Below are 26,676 nucleotides of genomic sequence, written 5' to 3'. Positions count from 1 at the left end.
TTCCCACTTGGCGGTCAAGCCATCCAATCAGAAATTACCTTTGTCATTTGACGTTTCTAATTGGCTGAATCTGAGGCACTTTGTAATGGCTGTAAGTGTGGCGCGAGCGCGCAGGTCAAAGACATCGCGCGCAGAAACCTTGCTCACTCAAAAATATCCGCGCGCGCGCGCAGAAACCTTCTTGCTCGTTCGAATTGTGGCACACAAATAACGCCATATGTTTAGTCCAAAAAAATAAACAGCACGCGGATACACAATGAGTAAACAGCGTCCAACTTAACCGCCGCCGTTGTTGTCGTTTTCAAAGCCAGCGATTCCTGTTAGAGGTGTGGGGTTACGGGGGAGCCCTGCCAGTGGGCAAGCTTTAAGCATACTGAGCCGAGCTGTGTCGAGTCGTGTAGAGCCAGACCCATGCGATGGACTACTTTTAGAAAAATTCAGTTGCGAACTCAGGGTGTGTTTTTATAAGGAAACTGTGAGAAGAACATTCGACGTCGGGTGTGATTTATATAGAAATTGCATGTGCGCGTGTGAGAGAGTGAAAAGAAAGAAGGCGCAGTCAGGGATGTGTTTTATAAGTAAACTTTATGTGTGCATGTGAAACTCTGTTCGTTGAGACAGAAGCAGGTTCCAGTACAGCAGATACGGTTGATATTAAAGAGTACAAAAAAAAAAAAAAAGAAAAACAATAAATCACAACTCTGAAATCTTCTCCACCGGGCAGAACAAAGCAGGCGTTTGGTCCGAGCTTAAACTCCCCCCTCCTCTGACACATCGTCACTAACCATCAACCTGTGGCGTTCTCTCAGGCAGACCCCTGCGTCTCCGGCCCCCAGCACGGTGATGGTGAAATATACGATTGCATAGATCAATAAGCAGGAATTCCAGGTTTAATTAAGACGGAAAGAATGTGGGTTAAAGACTCTAGCATTTATCTTCATTTTTAAACCGTTAACTTCAAAACTCATTCTACAGCATAATATTCGTAACTCTCCCGGCGTTCCAGTCTGTAGTTATATCCAGGTATGATTAATGAGGGAAGCTGGAAATGGGTTTGGTGCTTGTGCAGATAGAGATGTACAGACAGCACCACCTACTGAGCTTGCAAGGAGACTTCCCAAACCGTTAGCTCTCCACGCAGTGTCTACAGCTCTGCTGCTTGTCATTCGGGGCCGCGCCACAACGTGGGAGAATTCGTTATGGAACCGAGGAAACATACGAACAGCGCAGAGCCACCTCAGAACTGGCACCAAAATAAAACAAGAATACAAGCGACAAAAGCTGAGGTTAGAGATAAACACTCCATCCCTTCCTCACTATCCTACTGCCACGCCTCCTGCTCATCAACGTCCAATCACCTATCAATCAATCAATAATCATCACCACCACCCAACCTGGCAGCAACAAACTAATTAGCGTGAAAGCTGGATTAGCCCGAGCCCCCCGCACTCATCTCTAAACTGGTTTTAATTTTTTATTTTCGTAATCAGTAAAACAAGGCAAAAACAACTCTCTCACACACCGTCTCCCCCATGTCATCCATCTCAATTTCAGTTAATTTTCCTCTTTTCCAGCTTTTATTCATTTATTATTTATAACATGATCAGATTTGCCAGACCGAGGGCAGATTCGACATTTGTTCCTCCTTCTGCTGGTGAAAAATCTCAAAACTAATTAAAGACATAAATGAATAAATTTGCTTCTCATTAGTTTATCATCATCAAAGACTACAAGAAAAAGAAAAACAAAAATAATAAGTTGTGAGCGCATGTAAGAATCAAATCAGAACCACCCCCGACTGCGCCACTAATTCGTCAGGTAAGAGCCCCGCCCTCTTAAAGCCCCACCCACCACCCCCCCCCCATTATTATATTTGCCCTGCCCCCTCTGGTGTGCTTTAGTCCCATTTCTGACTCTGCTTTCCTCTTCTCCTCTCGCTCCCATAGTGCCACCCTCAGGTCAGAGCGCAGAGGCCAGCAGGGTGAGAGAGATATTTAGAGGTCGCTCTCTCCATAGAGAGCAGTGGAGAAGGACATGTAATCGAGAGCTCCTGGGACAGTGTCTGGTCCAGTGTACGGTGCCATGCGACTGATACAGTATTCTGCCTGGTCCGGGGGCAGCTCACGCCTCAACTCCTCTGCCAGAATATAGTTCTAGAGAGAGAGAGAGAGAGAGAAAGAAAGAGAGAGAGAAAGAATGTTGAATTCAGTCAGCAAATGTAAAAATACCCCTCTGTGGGAGGAGGTGTGTGCATGTGTAGCGCAGGAGGTGTTCCTAATAAAATGACCAATTAGTGGATCAGCTTTAATCTCAGTGTTCCTCAGAACTATTCCAGTCCCCATCACCTGTGCCTTTGTCACCAGTCCTAACTGCAGGTGAGACAGCTGTAGAGTTGTACCACTGTACACAGAGGTCTCACCTTGTCTCCTGCCAGGATTTTGAAGGAGGCTATGACCTGGTCAGCCGTGTCCGTGTCCGTTGTTTCTCGGGACATGAAGTCAATGAAGGCCTGGAAAGTGACAGCACCGCTGTTGTTCGGGTCAACAATCCCCATGATGCGAGCAAACTCTGCATCGCCCTGGAAACATGGATCAAGAGGTCAACCAGAACCAGGGGGCTAGAACAACTGACCCCGATAAGAGGTTTAATATTTAACCTATCTAACAACATCTAACTTCACTGTTCAGGGTCATTTATCATCTACAGAATAAACTCCTCATGAGTCTGTTACAATAAGAACACACCGGACTGGACCGGACCAGACAGAACAGAAAAGACCAGAGCAGGAGCAGCAGAACAGTGAGCAGGAAAACAAAAAAGTGACAGAACAGAGGGGGAAAGAAAGAGTGAAACAGTAACAAGAGAAAATTAAGATAAGAGAACAGAGAAAAAGAGCACTAGAGAGCAGAATATAGGAGAAAAAGAAGAGAGTGAGAGACAGAGCTGTAGAGTTGGAGCAGTACCAGGCTGTTGCCAGTGGAAATGAGCAGAGCGCTGAAATCGTCTGAGTCCATGATCCCTGTTCGCTTCTGAACCATGGGAAGATGGAGGGATGAGAGGAAGAGGAGAAGAGAGGGATGAAGGGATCCAGCCGGAGAGAAGAGGAGTGGGTGACAGAGGGCAGGCAAGGACAGATGGAGGGGTAAAGGCAAGGGACAGAGGGAGCAGTGATGACAGAATAAGAAAACAAAATTAAGAACAGAGAAAAAAAGCAGCGTTAAGAGAGACATCACATCCAAGCAGCACAGGGTGGAGGCGCTGTCAGGGGCGCTAGCGGCGGGTGATGGAGTAATGAATGAGTGGAGTTACCGACAAGTGCATTCAACAGCCCAAAAACAAAAACAGAACAACACAGTCCCTCATTCCCCCCCTACTTCTCATTCACGCATACCTGTTTGTCATTCTCCACGTCGTAACCGAGGCTGATCAAACAGGCCTTAAACTCCTCGGCCATTAAGGCGCCGCTGTGGTCCTGCAGTTGGCCAATCACACCACAGATCATGAGGGGGTGAAGCAAATGCAGTAGTGTTGTGTGGATGGAGGGAGGTGGGGCATCACAGCATGAACGGGATAGATGTGGGGTCAGAAAAGGGAGGGGTGGAGACAAACAGGAGGATGATGTCAAAAACACAAACAAACAAGCCAGGATGATGGACAAAATAATGGAAACCCACTCATGCGGGGATGATTCTGACACAGATTTATAATTATATATATTTATAGAATTCAACCAACGCAGCTTTGTCTACTCTCCGCCTCCATGTAGTGCTGACCTCAGTAATTTGTGTGTCTGAGTGGTGTGTAATGATGGATAGAGCGGAGGTGAAAGGAGGTGTAGGATGGTGGATGTGAAGATGAAGACTAATATTAATGCTGCACTAAAGGGTTAATTATGCAGCATCACACCCCACCCTTCGCCAAGGCTGTCCTTCTTAGAGAGACAAATAATCTGTGGCCAGTTGCACCAGCTGTGCTTAAGTTCAAATGTAGGCTAGTAGTAATATAAGTCTACCAAATTTAGGCTTACGCATTACTAAAGCAAAATGGGTTGCTCCACTCAAACCAGTAGGAGCTAGTAACTACTAAATATTTACACCTACACCCTAAACAGGTGTAAGCTGTTATGTAACTGACGGCAACGAAAATATGGCTAGTTTGGAGCGCTTTGAGCTGGATGACGGGAATCATTTTCACCGTCGGGTGTTGAGACAGACTACATCCTTTAGAAGGTGCTGATGTTATGATGTCGATATCTATGCTCAATTTCAGCTCAGGTAAGAACTGTTTCACCCAAAACATATATTACTATGGCAGACATAACCTGACATACAAGACAAAAGCTATATATTAAGAAAATGTCTGGTTTTAATTGCTCTGGTTTTATTTTCAGCCCAACCCGATATATATATATATATATATATATATATATATATATATATATATATATATATATAATCCTACTGTGCTGAAATCACAAAGCTACATGTTTGTCTGAATAATAACTCATAATGCATAATGTAATTTATTATTTTAAGACCGTGATGATTTTTTTAACCCACTTTGTCTAGTGCTGCTGTTACTTTTACCATTATACATAAACCGTTTTGTCGTCGCGAGGAAACTCAAAGACAAATAAACAAATATACGCAAAAGTACTTAATTTTTGTTATTTAGTTTTAAAAATATAAACACACAGTTGGATTTAATGTGTACATATATTTTCCCCCCATAAAATGTAACAAATCAGTGCAGGTTTCGGTTTGTGTTTTCATGGCTTATACATTTGTTGTTGTCATGAAAATTGACATTGTTTACCTCGGTTGCAGAGTTCACCTTAGTAAGCAGATAATAGTTAAGACAGCATATGGACTTGTGGTGCAACCCAATTTAGTAAAAAGCTAGAAACTAACTAGTTTTAACTAAGGACTTAGTAAAGGCTACACACAACTTAAAAATGTTAAAGCATCTTCAATGTAATCATTAATAATCATTTTAAATCAGGCCAGGGTTGCACCAGTTTTTCAGTCTTAACTGGATGCAGTGCTGCATTTTCATCTCTATCTTTAAAGCAACATTAAGTCATGTTTTTACCTTAAAAATTACAGCTTCAGAATCACTGTGATGCGCCACCTAGCTGCAACAGGGAGAATAGAGCCCCTGTCGCTGCTACTATAGGGTCAGCACAGCAAAAACTGTGCTATGTAACTTTTTGAGGAGGGTGGGATTGATTTCAGGAAAGTGCTGTAAAAGTGAATTACACTATGCAACCACAGGGGGAGCCCAGGAGCAAAAGTACCTAATCTTACCCAGTGTTCCTCTCTCACTGAACACAGAGCGGTGGATTCCAGACTGGGATAAAACCTAGTCCTGGACTGAACTCCACTGCAACTAGGATGTAGTCCAGGACTAGGCTTAATCCCAGTGTGGGCAACTGGCCCAGAGTTTTCACTGCACCACAGTCACAATCCTGCACACAGCTAATGTTAGCTGGAGGTGGCTAATGCATGGATAAGTGTCTACTCTCACTAATAGCAAGAGCTAATGTTGAGCTAATGTAGAGCTAACAAAGCTAAAGGAGAGCTAATAGAGAGCTATCTGTTGGCCAGCACAGGGTTAAAGCCTAGTCAGCAGGGGACAGCATGTTTAGCAAGTGCCTGACCTTGTCGAAGTGGTTGAAAGAGGCACGGTACTCATGGAGCTGCTCCTGACTGATGCCCTTGGCATCTCTGGTGAGGATCTGGTTCTCGATCTCATTAATGGTGCGAGCGATGGTGGTCAGCAGCTGCTCCCACCCCACACGCAGGTGCTGCACAAACAATAAAACACACAAAACACTCTTCGTCACAGCTACATCTCTCATCAGGGAAGTGTCCGTGCTACAGAAGTCTGCAGACAACAGAATTCTCCCCTGGAAGAGAACACACCGCTATTATTAAAACCTCAAACTGGAGTCGTCTCTTACAGAACAGACTTTAAAGGCTAAGCACCAGCTATATGAAAGTGTCAAACAAATAAATACAGAGGAATTTGAGTTCCTAACTTATGTTTATTGATAGTCAGAAAACATGTTATTTATTACTAATTCAAGGAATAAGGTTTAAAAGACAGTTTCTGTAAAAATAAATCATGATAATGCCTCTTAATTATTTACTGCCTGAACAGATAGCCTCTAGATTTGGGTATGTTATTTCAGACGGAAAATGGAAAAAAGGCCTGGATTTACTCTTTTTTTACTCTTCCATTTGTCTCTCTAAATCACTTTTTTGCTGTGTATGAAAAGTGCTCTACACACACACGCCTCGTCTCAAGTGATTTGTATATAAACACAGGACGGGATGAAACTAACATCTCTCGCCTACATTTCACCCTGTTAAACACCAAGTTTGTGTGTGTACCTCCATGGTGTAAGCTGTGTATTTGTTGTCGAAGATCAACGCCTCCTGGATGAGCTGATGGTTTCCCTCCAGTTGGTCAATGTTGGGTTTATACTCGATGATGCTCTGTTCATACTGACGCAGGTGAGTCAGCTGATCCTCCAGAGTCCCGTTCATCTCTATAGATATCCTTCCGATCTCCTACAAACACAAACATTAATAAACATATACTGTGGGTTTGGTACTACATGGTGTGTGAGTTTCTGAAAGTGCAGTTAAAAATCAGTCCTTGAAATTTGTATAACGCTAACGTTCATCCTGCCCCACTGACACAGTAAAGAAAGGGCAAGGGGTGCAATTTGAAAGCCCATGTGGTTCAGGTGAGGGAAGAACTAAGTAATGAAGAACTAGAGACTGACCTCCATCTTGTTCTGGATCCAGGGCCCAACAACGTTGGCCTGATTAGCGAACTGGCGTCGGAGGTGGTCGTTTGACTGTTGTCGTCCAAGCTCCTCCTGCAGCGCATGGTCACGCTGAGGAACCAGCTTCTGCACCTGCATACAACCACCACAGGGGGGAGACAAAACATCAGTTCTGGACTACACTCTACTAATACAGGTTCAACAGTTACCCCTCGTTCACCACCAAGGAGAACCACCAAGCACAGCTGTGTCCTCCCCACCCCGACTCCCACTATTACATGTACATGGAATATGTTACCGATCTTTGGCTTCCATTTTCAATGGAATTAAATATTAAACATTGTAATTAACATAAAACTGCAACTTCGTATTGAACAAATCAAAAGTAAACGATAAATCACCTTCCGGTAGAGTTATTAAAAAGGACAGGGTTATGAATCTCATCCGTGTGCCTTTACTGTACCCTCACTGCATCCCACCCCCCCGGTACCTTGTCCCACTTGCTGTCGATGCTGTTGGGAGTGATGGTGGTGTAAGGGTTATTTCCTGCCAGTTTGATGCCATTGTACTGAGCAATCTTCTGCACCTCCGCCTGGATCGCCTGGATAGCTTCTCGCTCTTTATTGGCCTCAGGCAGTGTGGCCTTGAACTGCTCATGAGCCATGATCAGACCCTGCACACAGCCCAGAGGCAGGATCAGAACACAGAGCCACATGGAACCAGACAGAATCGTCCATTTTGTAAACGCCCAGTGTCCCTCAGAACAAAGCACACACTCTCACCCGGTCTCAGTAACACACTGCTGCTCTCTGGCTGTAAGAATTGATGGCAGATGTACCTGAATCTCCTCGATGTTGTGGACAATGAACATGTCCTGCAGGTCCTCCATTGCTCCCTCCATCCAGTTGTTGAAGGGCGCTGCCCTCTTGGCGTACTCCAGGTATAACTCATCAATCGACTCCAGCTGCTTTTCGGTCCTCTGCGGAACACACACATTTATACAGTTACACACTCATTTTACACAACACAGGGGTCAAGGTGTGTGTGTGTGTGTGTGCACCTCCAGGGATTCTCTGCGGTTCTGTGTGAGAGAACCAAGGCTGTCCCACTGTTCACAGATCTTCTGACAGCGAGCATTCACACTCGGAGAATCATAATAATCCAGTTCACTACAAAATAAACACACACAGTTACACAAAAACAAGAAAGTTACACATGAAAACAGTTATACAAACAAACACACAGTTACTCTCACACACAGACTCTCCCTCACTCACTTAAGCTCCTGTGCGATGGCTGCGATCTGTTCGACTCTGTCCTGGTGTGCCGCGAGGTCACTCTCAAAAGCTTCATGTTTCTTCAAGAGAGCTTTAATCTCAGAAAGAGACGCAGTCTCATAGTCCTTCTGGGTCAACATTGCCTCTTTACCTACACACACACACACTATTTTTTAGCCCTGTCACCTAAACACAGCTTTCTGGTGTGAACAACATCACTGCATCTGTCACTACAGTTTTTATTCATACAATCTGTGTCTGTGTCAGTCTGTTTACCATCCGTCCAGCTCTCGTGGATTGTAGCTTTTTGGCGGAACTTCTCGGCGAGGTGGTCGAGTCTTTCAAGGCGCCGGATCTCGTTCAGAAGCCATTCTTCGTAGCCTTTCTCTGCCCCCTCCAGCTTATGCCACGCCCCATTAATATCCTAAACAGGAACAGAGAAAATATTACATCTCTATATACTAAAAGTAAGGAAATGCTGGTGAAACACAGAAGATCAAACTTATAAAACATGTGAGAGACTCCTGGTCCAGTGTGAGACAGCCTTTACAGACATACACATTAGAAACACTGGGCCTTATACATGAACCATGAGCAGATTAATGTGTGTGTAAACTGATCATTAATCACTATTTATCATAAATATCCGGATTCATCAATCCATTCGTCTCAAAAAGTTCATAGGCATGGACAAAATTTACACATGCTCCTGAAAATGCATAAAGTGTGCGTAATGTTTGAAAGAAACTGAAAGTATCATCTGACATGATTGAACTTTAAACAAAACTAAATTAATTAAAATGCACAAATGAAATATTCAAATAATAATTAAATAGGTAATCAAAATTAAATTTCTCAAAACCATCCTCTTCCTAATACAGCCTATTATTCAGAGCAAATTCAAGTAGCTAAAGGGCACTTGTTTGCTGAATAATTTTGTTACTCATGGTCAGAAAGTTACTTAATGTTGATTATTTCAGTACAAAAGTTTTTAAGGTCTGTAACTAGTGTAAATGCCTGATGATGCCCTGCTGCTGGATTTAACAGACAGCTCTGCACAGAGTGAGGAATCGCAGGTTAGTTAACTGTCAAGTTTACTTTCAAAGTTCTTTTGTGCCACATTTTAGAACGACCTTTGAGAAGGGAGTCCAACAGATCCCGTGCGGCTTCTGAACCTGTGCAAAAGCTGTCCATGTTTGGCTCCTTGAAAAATACTTTTTAAAGCCCTCCATCATCCAAGCATCATCCTAGGAATTTTAAGTAATGTTATATATTTGAGGTACTGTAACTGAAGCGAGGGTGCCTGAAGCCTCGCACATTGCCCATGTCCTGTCACTGCATGTGGTCTTGCAACTCTGATAACTTGCTTCATACAAGACAAATGCACTTGAAGCAACTCTTGCAATTCAGGAAAAAATCCACAGGCATATATCCCTCTGTGAGATTATAGAGACATTCAAATGGCCCCAACTCATAGAAGGAGCTTGTGTCATTAATAAACACCTTTAGCTCCCCCACCACCAGTACTTTCAAACACCTTAGGGTCCTAAATTTATCATCATTTAAAACAAATATATCTTCTAAATAAGCGTTATGCTTGTATATAATTATATAATATAATAAATAAAAAAACAAATACAGTAAAAGGATTTTTTTTCCAAAACATGTGAGAGTGTGAAGAACAACGTTTTTTCCAGATGTTCTCTTTAAATTGTGTGGATTTCGTTAAATCCTCCAGCTAACAGGTTAACTGTGTAACTTTGTTAATCCTCCAGTTAACTGTGTAACTCAGTCTTTGGACGGCATGATCTGTCTAATGCCTCACTACAAGTTCCCTACATAGAACAAAAATAAAAGGTGCTTCAATATATTTTTGCTTTTATGTAGAGTTTTTAAGACTTATCACTGTGACTTCACAGTGCAAGCACTTCCTTATACGCTGGTTATTTGAAATTCATTGGTGGGGATTGTGGTAATGGCATTGTTAACTGTAAAGAAACATGAACATGAATCTAGCGTAAAGGTTTTAAAGGTTACACAAATGAGGACCACTGACCAAACACTCTACATTGCTACCTGCTGGACGATCAAGATCTCACAGCTCATAGTTCAACAAGAGAACATACAGCTTTACGGAGCAGCTGTAGTCCTCATTAACTTCACCACTGACTAAACCTTCACGACTAAAGACAAATTTATACTTCTGCTCTGAACCTATGCTGTAGGCAACACACGGATGCAAACCCTATGCCATAGTCTGATGTGCATCTGTCCAGAAACTTAACTATGTGTCACGTCAACGCAGACCACAACAACTGTGATTGGTCAGTAGTCGGACGGACATCGTTTAGTTGAACTGAACATGTACAGAAACACAAACTCCTCTCCACACACACAGAGACCACAGACAGCAGCAAATGCATGATGAAAGATTTCCTTAGACATAGCGTGGGCATCAGGGATGAATAAAATGCTAGAACAAAGTAAAATACAGACATCTCTGAAAGAAAGAAAAAAAAACTTGTAAGAATAAGAAGGACCATGTGGGAAAGCGGTAAAACGTGCAGGTTTTGTTTTTGTTTCTTTCCTGTTGAACAAGTCTCTCTCCCAAAAAATGACCTATTCTCTAAATAGTGCACTTTAAAGATTTATAAAAATAATTCTATTACACTACTGCATTATCTACTACATAGTGTAGATGGAGACATTTGAGATTCAGCCCTAGTTGTGTGGCGGTGCAATTGCAGCATGATACAGACATCAACGCAGAAGTATAAAGGCTCACATCGGTGTAGGTCTCTTGTGCAAGGCTCTGTGTGTCAATTCAACACTGAAGTATAAATCAGCCTTAAACCTGTGAAATTGTCTCACCGAGACCATGCGTCCCTCCGAGGGCATGAATGCCGGCCGGTTACTGAGCCTCAGTTTGGTTTGCAGGGTGTTGAAGTTGATCTCCAGCTGACACTTCTCCTGTACTTTTGGAGGTTTATGGACGCGACGATAATCTCGAAAATCCTCCAGTTTCTGCTGCATCTCCGCCATTGTCTTCTCAGGAGCTCGGTTCTCCAGCCACGGGATAGTCCTCCTGATCCACTCCAACAGCTACACACACATGTAAATAAAATTATATTAATTGTTTTCCTGAAAATCATCTCATCCTGAGATTAAATCAGCAGCAGTCTGTCAGTACTCACGTCGCTCGCCAGTTTCTCATAGTCCTCCATCAGATGCTCGTTCTCCTGATTCACAGCCAGAACTTTGCAAATGCGATTGGCTGCTGTCTCAGCCTATCAGAGAGCAGAATACTCAGCAACACATACACAAACAATGCTTTAATCACAAACATACATACACCTGCACAAACCTCAGTAACCCGCAGAACAGTGTGTAAACAAGCAATGTACAAACCATTTCAGTCCCACACTTCTAACAGCAGTCAGGGAGGGGCAGGTCGTCTTACCACTCAGGCATTAAGGGATAAACAAAACAGTACTCTCCCAGGAGTTTACTGTTTTTGTGTTATTTATTAGAGCTTATTGAGGGGTTTGATTCATTTGAGGCTGAGTGAAACTCTGTGAAACTCTCACTGTGAACAGGCTGCGACGTGTGCTCATGTCTGAAACACACACTAGTGTGGTTTCCATTGTATTGTCCCGACACTACAGAACTCTACCCGTCATTTCTGCTTTTTCATCAGGTAAATTTGGTCCTGGGTTTCTCGTGGGTTCTGAGCAATCTGAGTAGGGACCAAACTGTGACCGTAAACCTTGCAGAGCGCCAGAGAGTCGCGCAATGCATGAATTTGCCATCTGTATAATCTCCAACTACAGCAGAGATCACATTTGTTTTTATCTGACTCAGCAAATACTCCTTGGATCGGTGGCCGATGAAGGAATCCAGCAAGAGCTGGACACTGCAACAAGGAAGAACAAACTCTACTGAACTGTCTGAACTGATAACATAGCTGTGTTCAGTCCCAAAAAACAACATGGAAATTCGTGAAAAATAAAGAACGCTTAAATGTTACTGCTGCAATTGTTGTGGTTTCCAAAGCCTGCTGTTCCCGTCAGAGACAAGGATTTGAAATAACACCGGATATTTCGGGGGACTCCTAACCCTTCACTGGTTTAACAACCAGCACTGCCAGACTGCAGAGTTAATCAGAACGAGAAATAATCTGATACCTCTAGTCCAGGGCTTACACAGAGCGTCAGTATTTAAATCCTCCTTTAGAGTAAAGGAACACCAGCATCAGATTTAATATTGGTTTCATTCAAACTAATCCAGAATGATGATATAAATACAATCTGGTTTATTCTAAAACCAGGTTATAAGTTTACTCCATCAGTCTTGTGTTTGTTTCAGAATGAAGGTTTAGTTTAATATCAGTGCAATGGAACTGATCTGTAAGCGTTTCACTGCATGACTTGGGCCTTTAGATTTACATTCTTTGAACACACTCCAAGCACACACTCATCCTGAGTGACCGAAACACACACCTCACACAAGTTAGACTAACTCGGGTAACAAGGACAGGCCAAGTGAGGTAGCATGCAGACGTTAGTAAAGTCAGTGGACCCTAGCCTGTGTTTCTGAGGACCCCATGCATCTCACACAAACTCAGGACATTCTGGTTTAGACTACCTTCTGAAGACTCCTACAGCTTTACCTACACACTGAAATACACAACAGCATTATGTTTATATCACAGTGACATCACAACATCAGCGTATCCCACTGAAGTCACACGGTCGCTCTGTTGTGGACATCATGCCCAGATAAGGAGTTCCTCTAAGGCAGACATGAATGGGACCAAGCTTAGACCCGGAACTCCTTATAAGAGTGTGACCTCCACTGCATTCACATCACAAACAGTGGTTAAGAGTTAACCCCTAGAGACTAACTTAAACCTGAAGTCCTAAGTTCTATAGGAAAAAGAGCTGAGGGACATTCCGGTGGGACAGTCCTTGATTCTGGGCTTAAGTTATCTGGCTAACTCACAAATCATGTCATTGTTAATTTCTGAGAGACTTGTCCTCTACAAAGAATTTACTCCATTTACACAATACATGACATGAGAGATGCAAAGCCTGTTCTAACTGATTTTCTATTAGAAAATAAACAAACAACATAGAATGGATAAAACATGTCATTTGAGCAAGTGTTTAAACATTTTTTTCCACCAGTGAGTTTTCCCATAAATCCTCCACCACAGGGTCCACTACCACTCATCCACGCCTCATTGTCTCATCACACAGTCTGATAAAGCTCACAATCGTCTCTGCAGTATGTCTGAAAAATTAAAATCCAATTCTGACTGAGGATGAGTTTCAAGAAGAGTCACAGTAAATTACTTTTTATTTATTTATTTATTCTGATCAACAGTTTGACTGTTTCTGTTGTATTTTGTAACTGACTGCGTCTCCAGCATCCTGCAGGGAAATATACTGAGGTGGAATGAATTATGGGAAACCCACAGAACATCAGGAATAAAAGACAGTGATTAGTGATGGGGGAAAAGTGTTTGGAGAAGATTCAGAACCCCATCATAAAGAAATGCTGACAGCTTTAAAATAAAGCTGTAAGAAACACTGCAACATGGAATAACTCCACTAACCTAACTTCAGTAGCAAATGAGCTTCCAGATAATACATTCACAACAAATTCAAAGGCTAAATGTTTGCAACTTTTATTCTTATTTCTGTATCAAAGTGTAAACACATATCTGACAAACAGGATTCACCCCACTTTCACAGCTAAGCACAAAAACTAACAGAGCTAAGAGAGCTCAACTTTGCGTTTGTGTGTCAGGCTCACTTAAACCTTCCTAGTACTCACTGCCGGAATGTCTGACTGATTTACTGCAGAGGACACTCTTCTAACCACAGTAAAGGATGCTTCTGCTTGGTTAGAATTATGTCCCTTACTGATTTGCACTACTTTAAAGTAGATGATGCAGCCATTAACCCACAAGCTTTCCTGAATGAAACTGATGAACTCTGCCATCGTCAGAGTGCTGTATGTCATGATTAAGCATCAGGTGCTGTATCTCCTCCTCAGGTGAGAGACAGGCATGTAGGGTCAGCAGCGGTGAAAGCAGAGGTCAAAAGCACAGGCCCGAAAAACTGCTCACCTTCTGAGCGCCAGAGAAGGCGTGATAGAAACAGGAGACATACGTCATTATAGCCTTCTCATCCGGCCTCAGAGTACCCACAATATCTACAGCACAGACAGAGAGAGAGAGAGAGAGAGAGAGAGAGAGAGAGAGTGTACAGAGAGAGAGGTGAAGCAAAGCGACCCAGCGCCAGTGTTTTCCTGCAGAGGAAGGTGTGTTTAAGTCAGAGATCAGCTGGTGAGCACGGAGGAATCTGATTGGTTCCAGGGCCAACCAAGCCACGTCCACTTTAAAGAAGCCGGAGGAAGAGGAGGAGACTTGCAGGGTCTCCATGGCATACGCGGAGTGAGAGGAAAGCCATGCGGAGGAGTTGGGGGTGGGGGTGTACCTTCTGAGCTCCAGAGAAAGCGTGATAGAAACTGGACACATAGGTCATTATCGCCTTCTCATCCGGACGAGCTGTGTTCACTATGTCTGCAGAAAAACACACGTTACACACGCAAAGGAACAGAACACACACACATACAGGGAGAGAGGAATAGAACACAAACAGACAGAACACACACAGACACTCACTGGGACAAAACACACACACACACACAGGGACAGAACACACGCTCACACACAAAGGGACAGAACGCACACAGACACACAACACGGAGAAATGGAGACAAGCAGTACAAAGGCGACAGATGGAGGACTGGACAGAGAGGAGGACTGACGGATCTGGGAGCAGGAATCACTGTGTCGGAACTACTGCATTAGTTCCCAACAGCCAGGTGTTTCCAGGTGTGAGGTTTCCCTTTTTAAATTAATTTTCCTTTTTCCCACCGACAGTGAACACACACCCCTCAGAATAACACACATACAGTGGGGACAGAAAGTATTCAGACACCTTTAATTTTTCACTCTTTGTTTCATTGCAGCCATTTGCTAAAGTGAAAAAAGGTTAATTTTATTTCTTATTAATATACTCACTACCCCATCTTCACCGGAAAAAAAACAAATGTAGACATTTTTGCAAATGTATAAAAAAAAGAAAAACTGAAATTTCACATGATCATAAGTATTCAGACCCTTTGCTGTGACACTCATTTAACCCACATGCTGTCCATTATTTCTGATCCTCCTTGAGATGGTTCTACTCGTTCATTGGAGTACAGCTGAGTTTAATTAAACTGATTGGACTTGATTAGGAAAGGCACACACCTGTCTATATAAGACCTTACAGCTCTCAGTGCAGGTCAGAGCAAATGAGAATCATGAGGTTGAAGGAACTGCCCAAGGAGCTCAGACAGAATTGTGGTAAGGCACAGATCTGGCCAAGGTTACAAAAAGAATTTCTCAAGTTCCTAAGAGCACAGTGGCCTCCATAATCCTTAAACGGAAGAAGTTTGGGATGACCAGAACTCTTCCTAGACCTGGCCACGCAGACAAACTGAGCAATTGTGGGAGAAGAGCCTTGGTGAGAGAGGTAAAAAAAGAACCCAAAGATCACTGTGGCTGAGCTCCAGAGATGCAGTATGGAGCTGCACCCCTCCACCAGTTGGGGCTTTATGGCGGAGTGGCCTGACTCCCCTGATTTAGAAGACTCCCCTCAGTGCAAGACATGTGGCAACCTCTATGCAGGCTTTCATATGAAGGACTGTAGATACACATGAAGGACTCCCAGACTATGAGAAATAAGATTCTCTGGTCTGATGAGACGAAGATTTAACATTCTGGTGTTAAATTCTAAGTGGTATGTGTGGAGAAAACCAGGCACTGCTCATCACCTGCCCAATACAATCCCAACAGTGAAACATGGTGGTGGCAGCATCATGCTATTGGGGTGTTTTTCAGCTGCAGGGACAGGACGACTGGCTGCAATTGAAGGAACAATGAATGCGGCCAAGTACAGAGATATCCTGAACAAAAACCTCTTCAGAGTGCTCTGGACCTCAGACTTTCAACAAGACAATGACCCAGCACACAGCTAGTCAAGTCAAGTTTATTTATATAGCACATTTAAAAAGACAGTGAATGTCAGCCAAAGTGCTGCACAATAAAAATCAACTAACAAAACAAACCAGATAAAATTATAAAACATACATGTAAAAGAAATAAAACAAATAAAAGAATCCAACAATAAAACGTTGTGGAGAAAAATACAGATAACAAGACAACATAAACCAAGGCAGAGACAAATGGCTAAAGTAATTTAAAAGGACCCAAAGGCCAGAGAAAATAAATAGGTTTTTAAATTGGACTTAAAAGTTACTACTGTAGGGGATTGTTTTATAAAGAGTGGGAGACTGTTCCAAAGTCTTGGAGAGGCTGCAGCAAAAGCCCGATCACCTTTGAACTTCAACCGAGAGCGAGGGGTGTCTAAAAGCAATTTGTCAGAGGAACGTATGGCACGTGAGGTAGATCGAAAGCAAAGAAAATCCGAAATATATTTCGGAGCCAAGCCATGGAGAGCTTTGAAAACAAACAGTAAGATTTTAAATTCAACTCTGTATTTCACTGGTAGCCAGTGCAACGATTTCAACACAGGGGTAATTCTCTCCCTTTTCTTAGTACCGGTCAAAAGCCTTGCAGCTGCATTTTGGACCAGTTGCAACCGGTACAGGCTCGATTGAGGTATATCCAGGTACAGAGAATTACAATAATCGATACGGGAGGAGATAAAAGCATGTATAACTGTTTCCAGGTCTTTAAAAGACAGTATTCTCTTAAGTTTAGCTATATGACGGAGTTGAAAGAAAATACCTCTCACAACAGTGCTTATTTGCTTTTCAAATGTAAGATCGGTGTCAATGATGAAACCAAGGTTTTTTACTTGGCTGTGTACATTAGATGACAGATGCCTCAGTTCATTGGCCATTGTGCGGGTCAAGTGGGAATTTCCGAAAATGATCACATCTGTCTTGTCTAAAATAACAAAAGACTTCAGAACAACTCTGTGACCATTCTTGACTAGCCCAGATAGAGCCCTGACCTAAACCCAATTGAGCATCTTTGGAGAGATCTGAAATGGCTGTTCATTAACAAACCTGACGGAACTGGAGAGGAACTGCAAAGAAGAATGGCAAAGGATCCCCAAATCCAGGTGTGAAAAACTTGTTGCATCATTCCCAAGATGACTCATAGCTGTACTAGCTCAAAAGGGTGCTTCTACTCAATACTGAGCAAAGGATCTGAATACTTATGATCATGTGAAATTTCCATTTTTCCTTTTTTAAATAAATGTGTAAAAATTAACATTTCTATTTTTTTCCCCTGTCAAGATGTGGTAGTGAGTGTACATTAATGAGAAATAAAATTAACTTTCATTTTAGCAAATGGCTGCAATGAAACAAAGAGTGAAAAATTTAAAAAGGGATCTGAATACTTTCCTTACCCACTGTATACACCCCTGACAACAGCACACATGCACATCCCTCACAATAATACACACAAATACTGTATATACCTTCTGCGTCCAACATCTTGGGAATGTCCAGATATTTCTCTGCAACTTCAAAGGCGTTGTTTAGGTTGGTGACTGGGTCATCCTAATAAACCACAACAAGCCCTTCAGTTAGCAATTACGCACCATGAACACTTGTGTTCTACCCCTAGACATGCACCAATATCTTCACCTGGGTGGGTGTGTGTGTGTGCGCATGTATGTCAAACCTTGCGCAGTTTGTCATAGTCGATGAGCTCTGGTCTGTGGCGGTGGATCAGGGCGTTAAACGCTAGTCCATCCTTCCAGCTGTAGGAGAACAGGATTATTATTACTCATAGTCACCAACAGCACTTAGCCATTTTACTCACACACAAAACTTACCTGATGTGGAAATTTTGGACGTTTACGTTTTTATATGGCGCCGTCTTCCTCTGACACCACAACAACAGCCCCTCCTTCGCAGAAGTCTCTACAAAGAGAGAGAGAGAGAGAGATTTTTTTTTTTTTAGAGAGAACAATCCCTCTGTCATTCCTCAGAAGACTGGAGTTGATTTAATCCTGCTTCTCTGTGTCTCTCTGGCATACTGAGGACTGTAATCAATAAACTCTATTAGCTAATCAATAATGAGAGGGTAATGTGCTCCTACCCTCCACGGAGATGTCCTGGATGGCAAAGCGCAGGATTATGGTCCAGATCATCCCCAGAGTCATCTTCGTATTTCCATCAACGATTTCTACACAACACACACACGATTACACACAACAACACACAAACACATCACACATGACAAACACTAAAGACACAACAACAGACCACACACTGAACAGTTTCAGTAGCAGAAGGCTAAACTCTGGCTCTGAGTGAAAGGAGAATAACAGATTAAAGGACAGCTGTGCTTGAGATTGAAGAAGTAAATTGGGGCCCGGGGGCAGGGATGTACAGGGTGAGAGCACAGCAGAAGTACCCAGATGTGGAGGATTAACTCTAAACAAAATGTAAAGTGTAACAGCAGCGTTGTGTTTCCTGTCTTGAGCCTGATGGGAAATTCTTCCAAAAAATAAAAAAAAAAAACAAAAAAAACGCTTCCCCACTTCCTGCCAAGATTCTCACTCTCTCTCTCTCTCTCTGTGTGACCTTTCTGATCCTCCTCCATGTTTAGCACAGAAGAAAATGAAAATGCCTCAGAAAATAGCATTCCTCTGAATGTTTTATTTGTACAGCAACTTCACACAGCAACAAACACACGCATGCTTAACACTAAAAGTGTGAAAGACGATTTTTTTCATGTGGCAAAGATCCCCTGCAGTTAGTGCCTATTGTTTTGCTATGTAGGAGCGCTAAGCATGGGGATGGGGTGGGGAGCGACAGGCTGTGGTCTGTGTTTCAAATGAGTGTCAGAGTTGGCCATGTAGAATTGGGCCAAAGTGTTGGACAAAGTTTTTTTTTTGTAATTGATTAATTCATTTCACTTGTTATTCGTCTAGGCTTTTAAAAAAAAACGCCCAAACAGAGTCATATAGACTCTCATCCGAAGCTGGTATTTGGCAGGAGATAAGTTTTTGCAAAACTATGGCGCAAATGTGTGGTGTGTGGCAGGATATATGCACGTTTGTTAATGCTTGTTTGCTCGATGCTGGCCAAACAGTGGACTCTGCTGAGTTCAATAAGAAAGGAAACATTTTCACCAAGGGCAGAGAAATCAACCAATAAATCAAGATCCAGAATACAAAAAAAAAAAAAAAAAAAAAAGCAAGCTAATTCTCAAATAAACTAGAGCCAATACACAAATACTCTCCCTCTCTCCCTCTCTCTCCCTCTCTCTCTCCCTCTCTCCCTCTCCCTCCCTCTCTCCCTCCCCACACAGGAGGGGTGGGGCGATTCTATATTATGCAGGCTATAAAAAAAAAAAAAAAAAAACAAACAGTACCAAACAATAAAACATGTCACAAATACTTTTTAAACACTCATCTGAAGCTGCTATTTTGTCATTCATTTGATTATGTTTATTTATTTATTTTCTTGGTCACATTATGACATTTTCTGCATTTTTGTTTATTTTGCCGGACCGCCTGCAGGGCTGGCCTAGAAGAAGTATATGCACTTACTCATTGACTAACTGACACCTAATGTTGAAACGTGCTTGTGCAAGTAGGAACTGTTAGTTCAGCCATATTTCACATTCCAGTTCATGAACTATATTTGGAACCTTTCGGCAGTGACCAGAGGTCCCTGGTCAAGTACTCTTTTTGGGACCTAAAAAATGCATGTTCAAGTGTTCAAGGGGTCAGAGAGTTGATAGCTGAATGGGGATAAGTTGGAGAATGTTTCTGTGTCCCAGTCTTTTGTTTTCGACTATATATTTAACAAACAGATATCTTGCCTTGCGAGGTGTTGCTCAAAATAAACAGGGCTGTGAATTTGTTACAGCACCATTTTATCCATCTGACCATAGAAATGTAAGTCAGTAATAAATATCTAGTTCCAGCGATATCCCGTTCCTTTATTAAGAATAGATTACTTGGCTAATAAAACGTTAAGGTGCTTAGTTTTAGAAATTTTAAAAAACAAGTAATAAACTAATTTTGTAATACTTGTTATTATTGTAAAAATGGCACCAAATCTTCTCCAGACCTTCCAATGACAAGGGTATGTATTTTGGGCTTTCTTGTTGAAATGCCAGAAAAACCTGTGATGTATATATCACATTTTTCAAGCAGGTTTAAATACATATAACTATGTCTATATCTGTCTGTCTAACTCTGATATGTGTAAAAGTGTAAATGTGTGGTGCAATAAGAAAAGAAAAAGTTGCACCAAATTAGGGCATAGAAATTAACCAATATCCCTAGATCAAAATTTCAAAGAAAAATATATAAATTTTATTAAATATGAAATTTTAACAAAAAATACACGCATAGCTATGTAGCTTTATATCTCTCCTTCTCTCTCTGAGAACTCATGTGACCTTCTCTGCTTTGTCTCATTTATATAAGAAAGGGAAGCTAATAGTCCACTAATGGGCTGCAAGAGAGAGGGTGGTAAGGTCTTCAGGTTCTGAAAATTTCAAAGTGTGAACCCTCAAGCATGGAGTGCAGAATCACACACTAAAGAGAAAGTTCTCACAAGAGTTAAATCATATACTCATTCTGACAATACTCGGAAATCAACACATTCTCTATGAGAAAAGTGTGTGTGTGTATATAATGTGTACAATGTGCGTACCCTCAGCTCCAATGGACACCAATTTGACTCCTTTGCTGGCTATGAAGTCCAGAGCTTTGTTGACATTGTTGATCTTGTGAACTCTCATCTTCCCTCTCTCAGGTTTGGGTAACCTCTCACCTATAAAAACACACACACACACACACACACACACTTACATCTTCCGAAAGAAGACACATTTTCTGCTGGTTGTACATCAGCTCAGTTTTTCAACTCGCAAAGAAACAGCATTAAAAGGGGGCGGAGCCTGTGCAAAATGTGGTGCTGGCAGGAGGTTGGAGCCTGTGCAGCATAGTTCAGGCAGTGGGCAGAGACTGTGCAGGAGACACAGTGTGATTCTCCGGGAACATTCCTGGCTCTGTACACACAGGATCACTCAGACATGCCCTGGACTGTGTACCGGGTGCAGGATAAAGTCTGTGTGTGTGTGTGTGTGTGTGTGTGTGTGTGTTTCTGACCTGAGATGACCTCGAGCAGCAGCATGAGCTTGAGTCCGTCTCTGAAGTCCTCCTCGATGTTCTCAATCTGAGTACCTGCCTTCCGCAAGTGAGAGTTACACCAGGCCGTGAATGTCTGAAACATACAGGAAGTGAGGTCACACACAAAGCACAGGACACAACGGCAAAATATACTGGACAGGAAGAGGGCAAGGCACCTTTCCTGTACTCATGTCTCTTTAAACGATGAACAAACAGCCGCATCACCACCATCTATCCCCACACTGTCCTTCCATCTCAGCTCCACTATACTCTCACTGTCCCCTCCCTCAGTTCCACTATGCACTCACTGTCCCTCTCTCTGCTCCACTGTCCCCACTGTGCCTCTGTCCTCTTGTCTCAGCTTCACAGACCCTCTCTCAGCTCCACGGTCCCCTCATTCAGCTTCACGATCCTCTCATCTTTACTCACGGTACCCCCCTCAGGCTCAATGTCCCCATTCTCAGCTACACTGTCCTCCCTGTCCTCTAACTGTTCCCTCAATGTCCTCTCTCCCTCAGCTTCACTGGCCCCTCTCTCACTCCCAATTCCCCCTCAAATGTCCCCTCTCTAAGCTCCAGTGTCCCCTCCCACCTCCACTTTCCCCTCACTATCCCCTCAATGTCTCCTCTCTCTCAGCTCCATTGTGCCCTCACTATACCCTCTCTGAGCCTCACTGTCCCCTCTCCCAGCTCCACTTTCTCCTTACTGTTCCCCCTCTCAGCTCCACTATCCCCTTGCTGACCCCTCTTTCAGCTCCACTGTGCCTGTCCTCTCACTGTCCCTTATCTCTGCTTCACAGCCCTTCTCTCATTTCCACTGTCCACCCCCTCTGCTACCTGCTCCCCTCACTGAACCCTCTCTCAACATCAATGTCCCCTCACTGTCACCTCTCTCACCTCCACTGTCCCCACATTGTCTCCTATCTCACCTGTCCCTCACTCAGCTCCACTGTCCCCTCATTCTCTCCTCTCAGCTTCACTGTACACACTCTCAGCTTCACTGTACACACTCTCAGCTTCACTGTACATGCTCTTAGCTCCATTGCCCCCTCAATTTCCCCTTACTCAGCTCAACGTTGCCATCACTGTACCCTCTCAGTTCCACTTTCTCCTCACTGTGCTCACTCTCAGCTCCACTGTGCCTATGTCCGAGCTTCACAGCCCCTCTCTCAGTTCCACCATCCACTCACTGTCTCCTCTCTCACCTCCCCCTTGCTCAGCTCCACTGTCCCCTCAATCTCTCCTCTTAGGTTCACTGTACACTCTCAGCTCCACTGTCACATCAATGTACCAACTGTCTTCTCTCCCAGTTCCATTGTCTCCTCAATTTCCCCCATCTCAGCTCCACTGTTCCCTTTACTCAGTACCTGTTCTCACCACCCCCCACTTTCTTCAAATGGTCTGGACCCCCACCGAGCATGTGATTTGGGTGGTGGCTCATTCTCTGCACTGCAGTGACACTGACGTGGTGGTGGTGTGTTAGCATGTGTTGTGCTGGTACGAGTGGATTAGACACAGCTATGCTGCTTGAGCTTTTAAAACCCTCAGTGTCACTGCTGGACTGAGAGTAGTCCACCAACCAAAAACATCCAGCCAGGACAACTAACACAAACTGTGCAGCAACAGAAGAGTTTATGTCTCTGAATTTACACCTACAAGGTGGACCAACAAGGTAGGAGTGTCTCAGAGTGGACAGTGAGTGGTAACACGGTTTAAAAACAAGCAGCACAGCTGTGTGTGTGAGCATGCACATGTGTTATAGTGTTTGCGCTCTATTAATATTTGTCTATTAGAGGAGAGGATAGTCCGCCCACTGCTCCCAGATCAGCTTAGACTCATCATCCATAGACAAAATGTCAGAGCGGGGTTGGAAAATATTACTTAGCTCTGGAAACACACACACACACACACACAAAGACTGCATTGAGTTTAGTGAATAATGAGTCTCTTCAACCCCCTTGTACCAACACCACCCCCCACTACTGGGTATGTGACGGGGGCTTTGTTTTGAAGCAGAATCAAAACATGGATCCGCACATCCCCCTCAGTGAGTCCACCCTCACCATATCCACCCACCTCAACATCCCCCCCGGACAGGTGTGTGTGTCTGTCTGTCTGTGAGAATGTTGAGGACATGAGGAGCAGTCACTCTGATCTGACTGTGCTGTAAACAGTGGAGGCACCAGTCCAGTACTCACTGGCTTTGGTTATGTCCTGGTTAAAAAAGCGGGAGTGGTTACTGGAGAGTAACTAGTTCAAGAATCAGAATTGGTTTGGTTTAAAAAAGACTTTCTCCTGAAGGGGGCGCCACTCTCAGATCAGTTTCTCAATACATTGAGACATCTGCTCAGGTTTAAATGTTTCGTTTAAAATACTCACACACCCTGCACAGGCATGTACACTCGCTCTCCCACACACCTTAACGTACTTCTTCCTGCACACATATACACTCACTCACTCTCGCTAATACAAACATCCTAACACACCCCAGAGTGTGACGCAAGCACACACATGGACACCTGCAGAATGTGTGAATGCAGCAGAACTACCAAACAGGGTGCGGCACACACACCTGTCAGATCTGATTTTTACAGTCTCCAAATATTACTGTCTTCCTCCGTAACGGACAGAGAAACAACAATAAACACAAACACAAATTAGTCCTGCACTGTGGAAAACACAAACACAATCACCTCTGAAAACTCCCTGACTGAGTGAGCGTGTGCTGGGTCAGAGAGGCTATACACACACACACACACCTCCAACATTATTCACCAGTTCCTTCAACATGTATCATTCCAGCTTCAACACCTGTCAGAAATAACTTCTGTCCTGCTTATTCACCACCAACACTAATTTTCCATTTCACCCTAAATAGCACAGATGATAAATCCAGGTGTATTCTTATTCACCAGCGCAACTCCTTTAGATTTTCCATTTCACCTTAGTGTGTGTAAAACAGCAGCAGACTGAGAATATCAGTGATGACAACACGACCATTAAACACACACACACACACACACACTTTTACATAAACTTTACACAACATTTACATTATTTCACATCCAGAAGTTTGTGTACACCCCTCTGCACAGAGGAGTCCAGCTGTGTTCTGCTGCCCCCCCCAGTGGCATATAACACCCAGCACTGGTGTGTGGAACATTGTAATTGTGTTCTCTGGAGAGATGGAGTTCCTCTAGGATGAGGAATCCTCAGATCCTCACAGCTATGTTCTGGTTCAGCCTGTGTGTGTGTGTTTGTGTTAGTGTACTGGGGTTCTGAGGGAGTTCTGGGCCCTAGTTTTGGCTGCGGAGCGGATCTGGGTTTATTTGTTGATTTATTTATGCTGCTTCCTGTCTTTGTGGAGCTTGGGGTGAGGATCAAGTTTTAGACTCAGGCCTTGGGAATGTGTGCGCGTGTGTGTGTGTTTTTAATGAGGTGTGTTTGTGTGTTTGGTGGGAATGTAACATCCACAGCAAAAAAACCTCATGGTCAGATTAATCACGTCTCACTTCCAAAGGAGAGGATATTCGTTTCAGAACTTCAGTGTGTGTGTGTGTGTGTGTGTGTGTGTGTGTGTGTGCACACGCGTGAGAGGGATTTTAAGCGCTGCTCTGGTTCTAACAGAGGTTTGGACCGGGGCTGTAAACCCTGCATCTGGAAAAACGACAGCCATTTCAGGAATGTGAGGAACTCATGTTATTCCGAACAGCACTAAACCTAAAAAGAGAATATTTCAGGAACGTGGAACAGAGCAGGTGGAACCTACTGGGCGTGTGCAGCTGAGACTTTCACCAAATAAGAAGAAAAACCCAAAGATGAATTAAATCTTCCTTAGCCACCTTAAACAACATTAAACCACCTTAAAGGAAACGGTCTCAGAAAAAAGGCCTGTCTCCAGAGACATGCTGTTAATGTGTTTAAACACTTAACCTGCACATTGCGCAGGAGTCTCCCTCATCGCTTACCCCTCGACCACATGGCTGAGAACAGAGGGAAGGTGGTCTAACACTACCTTCGGAACCAGGGGACGTTTTATATTTAGTTGTAAACAAGCCTCAAATACGCTCTCATGTAATAACCTCAGATGAAAACTAATGAAACCTGCTGTAAACCCTCAGTGTTATGGAACAACTGTTCTTCAGTGTGTCATTAAAAAATATTTATGCAAACTGTTGTAAAATACTGAGCACCACTAGTTACTATTAAATATAAGTACTGGAAAACTACTATTGTTCATCTAAAATCTGAAAAAATAGCTGTTCAAATATAAATCTCATAACTATTAAAGAATATTTTGTAATTGTTACAAATTTAACCTTAAACGTTCTATAATAACCACGAATCATTTATCATAGACTATAAATTATTCACTACCACACAGCATTTAACTTTACGTTTTTATCACTGAGAGAGAGAGAGAGAGAGAGAATGTGACTGGGCGAGTCAGGCCGGTTTGTATTGTGACTCTCTTCCTGTCTCTCCTCCTCACACACTTTTCCTTATAAGGCAAAAGCTGAACCACACCACCGCTGCCTCTGTAATGTGACAAAGGTACATACACAGACACACACACCTTGTGAGGATCTCTGCACTACTGTGGCCTAGTGACCTAAACCGGGCCTCAGGAATATTAAGACTGCTCATATCCTCAAAAACGTCAGAGTGAAATCCATGCATTTTACAGAGAAATTACAAACAGCATCCTGACTGCTCACCACTGTCATACACACACACGACACAAATAAAAAACTGACTACCCATAAATAAATAAAACCTGTCACTTAGAGGCCTGTTTGCTTTAGAGTGTGTGTGTGTGTGTATGTGTGTGTGTGTGTCATTTGAGTGCAGGAACGCAAAACATGAGACCCCCGAAACACGCTAAAGTGACCAGTGAGGCAACAAAAACACAGGCGCTGAGGAAAGAGGAAGAAGAGAGGGAAGAAAAAACAGACACACCCAACTTCCTGTCCCAGAGAGAGAGCATATGTGAGAGAGAGAAAGAGAGAGGAAGATCGAGCGATAGAGAGATATAGAGAGGAATAGAGAGATGGAGAGGGAGAGAGAGAGAGAACAAGCAGACTGGACTTCTATGGAAGTCAGAAAAAACAAACTCAGTGGAGCTGCTGGCTTATGATTTAAAAATCTGCTACTTTCTCCTTAAGGGCTCAGCAGAACCGGTACCGGCCAGCAGAACCCGCACAGTATGACTTACAGATGTTTACACAAAAAACATCTGTCCTACACCAGCCGGGGTCATGCATGCAGTTTTATCTAGCTGTGAGTATTATCAGCTGTGAGAAACATGGCTACAGTGAGTGAGTGAGTAATTTAGTGCATGATTATTCAGCAGC

General features: G+C 43.2%; 1 protein-coding gene across 2 annotated transcripts in view; it reads right to left on the bottom strand.

The window, feature by feature from the left end:
- Positions 1-566: 566 nt before the first annotated feature.
- The window catches only part of LOC136675878 (alpha-actinin-4), a 35,443-nt gene continuing 9,333 nt past the window's right edge, over positions 567-26,676 (bottom strand). Inside the window, exons 2-21 of one of the 2 annotated variants that reach the window (XM_066652674.1) lie at positions 21,303-21,417; positions 20,845-20,964; positions 18,269-18,355; positions 18,003-18,090; positions 17,849-17,927; positions 17,643-17,724; positions 14,577-14,662; positions 11,268-11,360; positions 10,945-11,175; positions 8,350-8,497; positions 8,074-8,224; positions 7,857-7,965; positions 7,635-7,775; positions 7,287-7,469; positions 6,794-6,928; positions 6,396-6,575; positions 5,660-5,806; positions 3,392-3,472; positions 2,420-2,578; positions 567-2,153 (exon numbers count right to left, since the gene is read on the bottom strand). In XM_066652674.1, the coding sequence (XP_066508771.1) occupies positions 1,995-2,153; positions 2,420-2,578; positions 3,392-3,472; positions 5,660-5,806; positions 6,396-6,575; positions 6,794-6,928; positions 7,287-7,469; positions 7,635-7,775; positions 7,857-7,965; positions 8,074-8,224; positions 8,350-8,497; positions 10,945-11,175; positions 11,268-11,360; positions 14,577-14,662; positions 17,643-17,724; positions 17,849-17,927; positions 18,003-18,090; positions 18,269-18,355; positions 20,845-20,964; positions 21,303-21,417 (2,574 nt within the window). In that variant the 3' untranslated portion in view covers positions 567-1,994. Of the gene's footprint in view, positions 2,154-2,419; positions 2,579-3,391; positions 3,473-5,659; positions 5,807-6,395; positions 6,576-6,793; positions 6,929-7,286; positions 7,470-7,634; positions 7,776-7,856; positions 7,966-8,073; positions 8,225-8,349; positions 8,498-10,944; positions 11,176-11,267; positions 11,361-14,206; positions 14,293-14,576; positions 14,663-17,642; positions 17,725-17,848; positions 17,928-18,002; positions 18,091-18,268; positions 18,356-20,844; positions 20,965-21,302; positions 21,418-26,676 lie in introns of both variants that reach the window. The other variant, XM_066652673.1, reaches the window with a different exon arrangement.

The sequence above is a fragment of the Hoplias malabaricus genome, chromosome X1, assembly GCF_029633855.1.
Source record: "Hoplias malabaricus isolate fHopMal1 chromosome X1, fHopMal1.hap1, whole genome shotgun sequence".
In the NCBI taxonomy this organism is placed as follows: Eukaryota; Metazoa; Chordata; class Actinopteri; order Characiformes; family Erythrinidae; genus Hoplias; species Hoplias malabaricus.
Note: the sequence above shows the minus strand (reverse complement) of the source record. Positions and strands in the feature narration are given on the sequence as shown.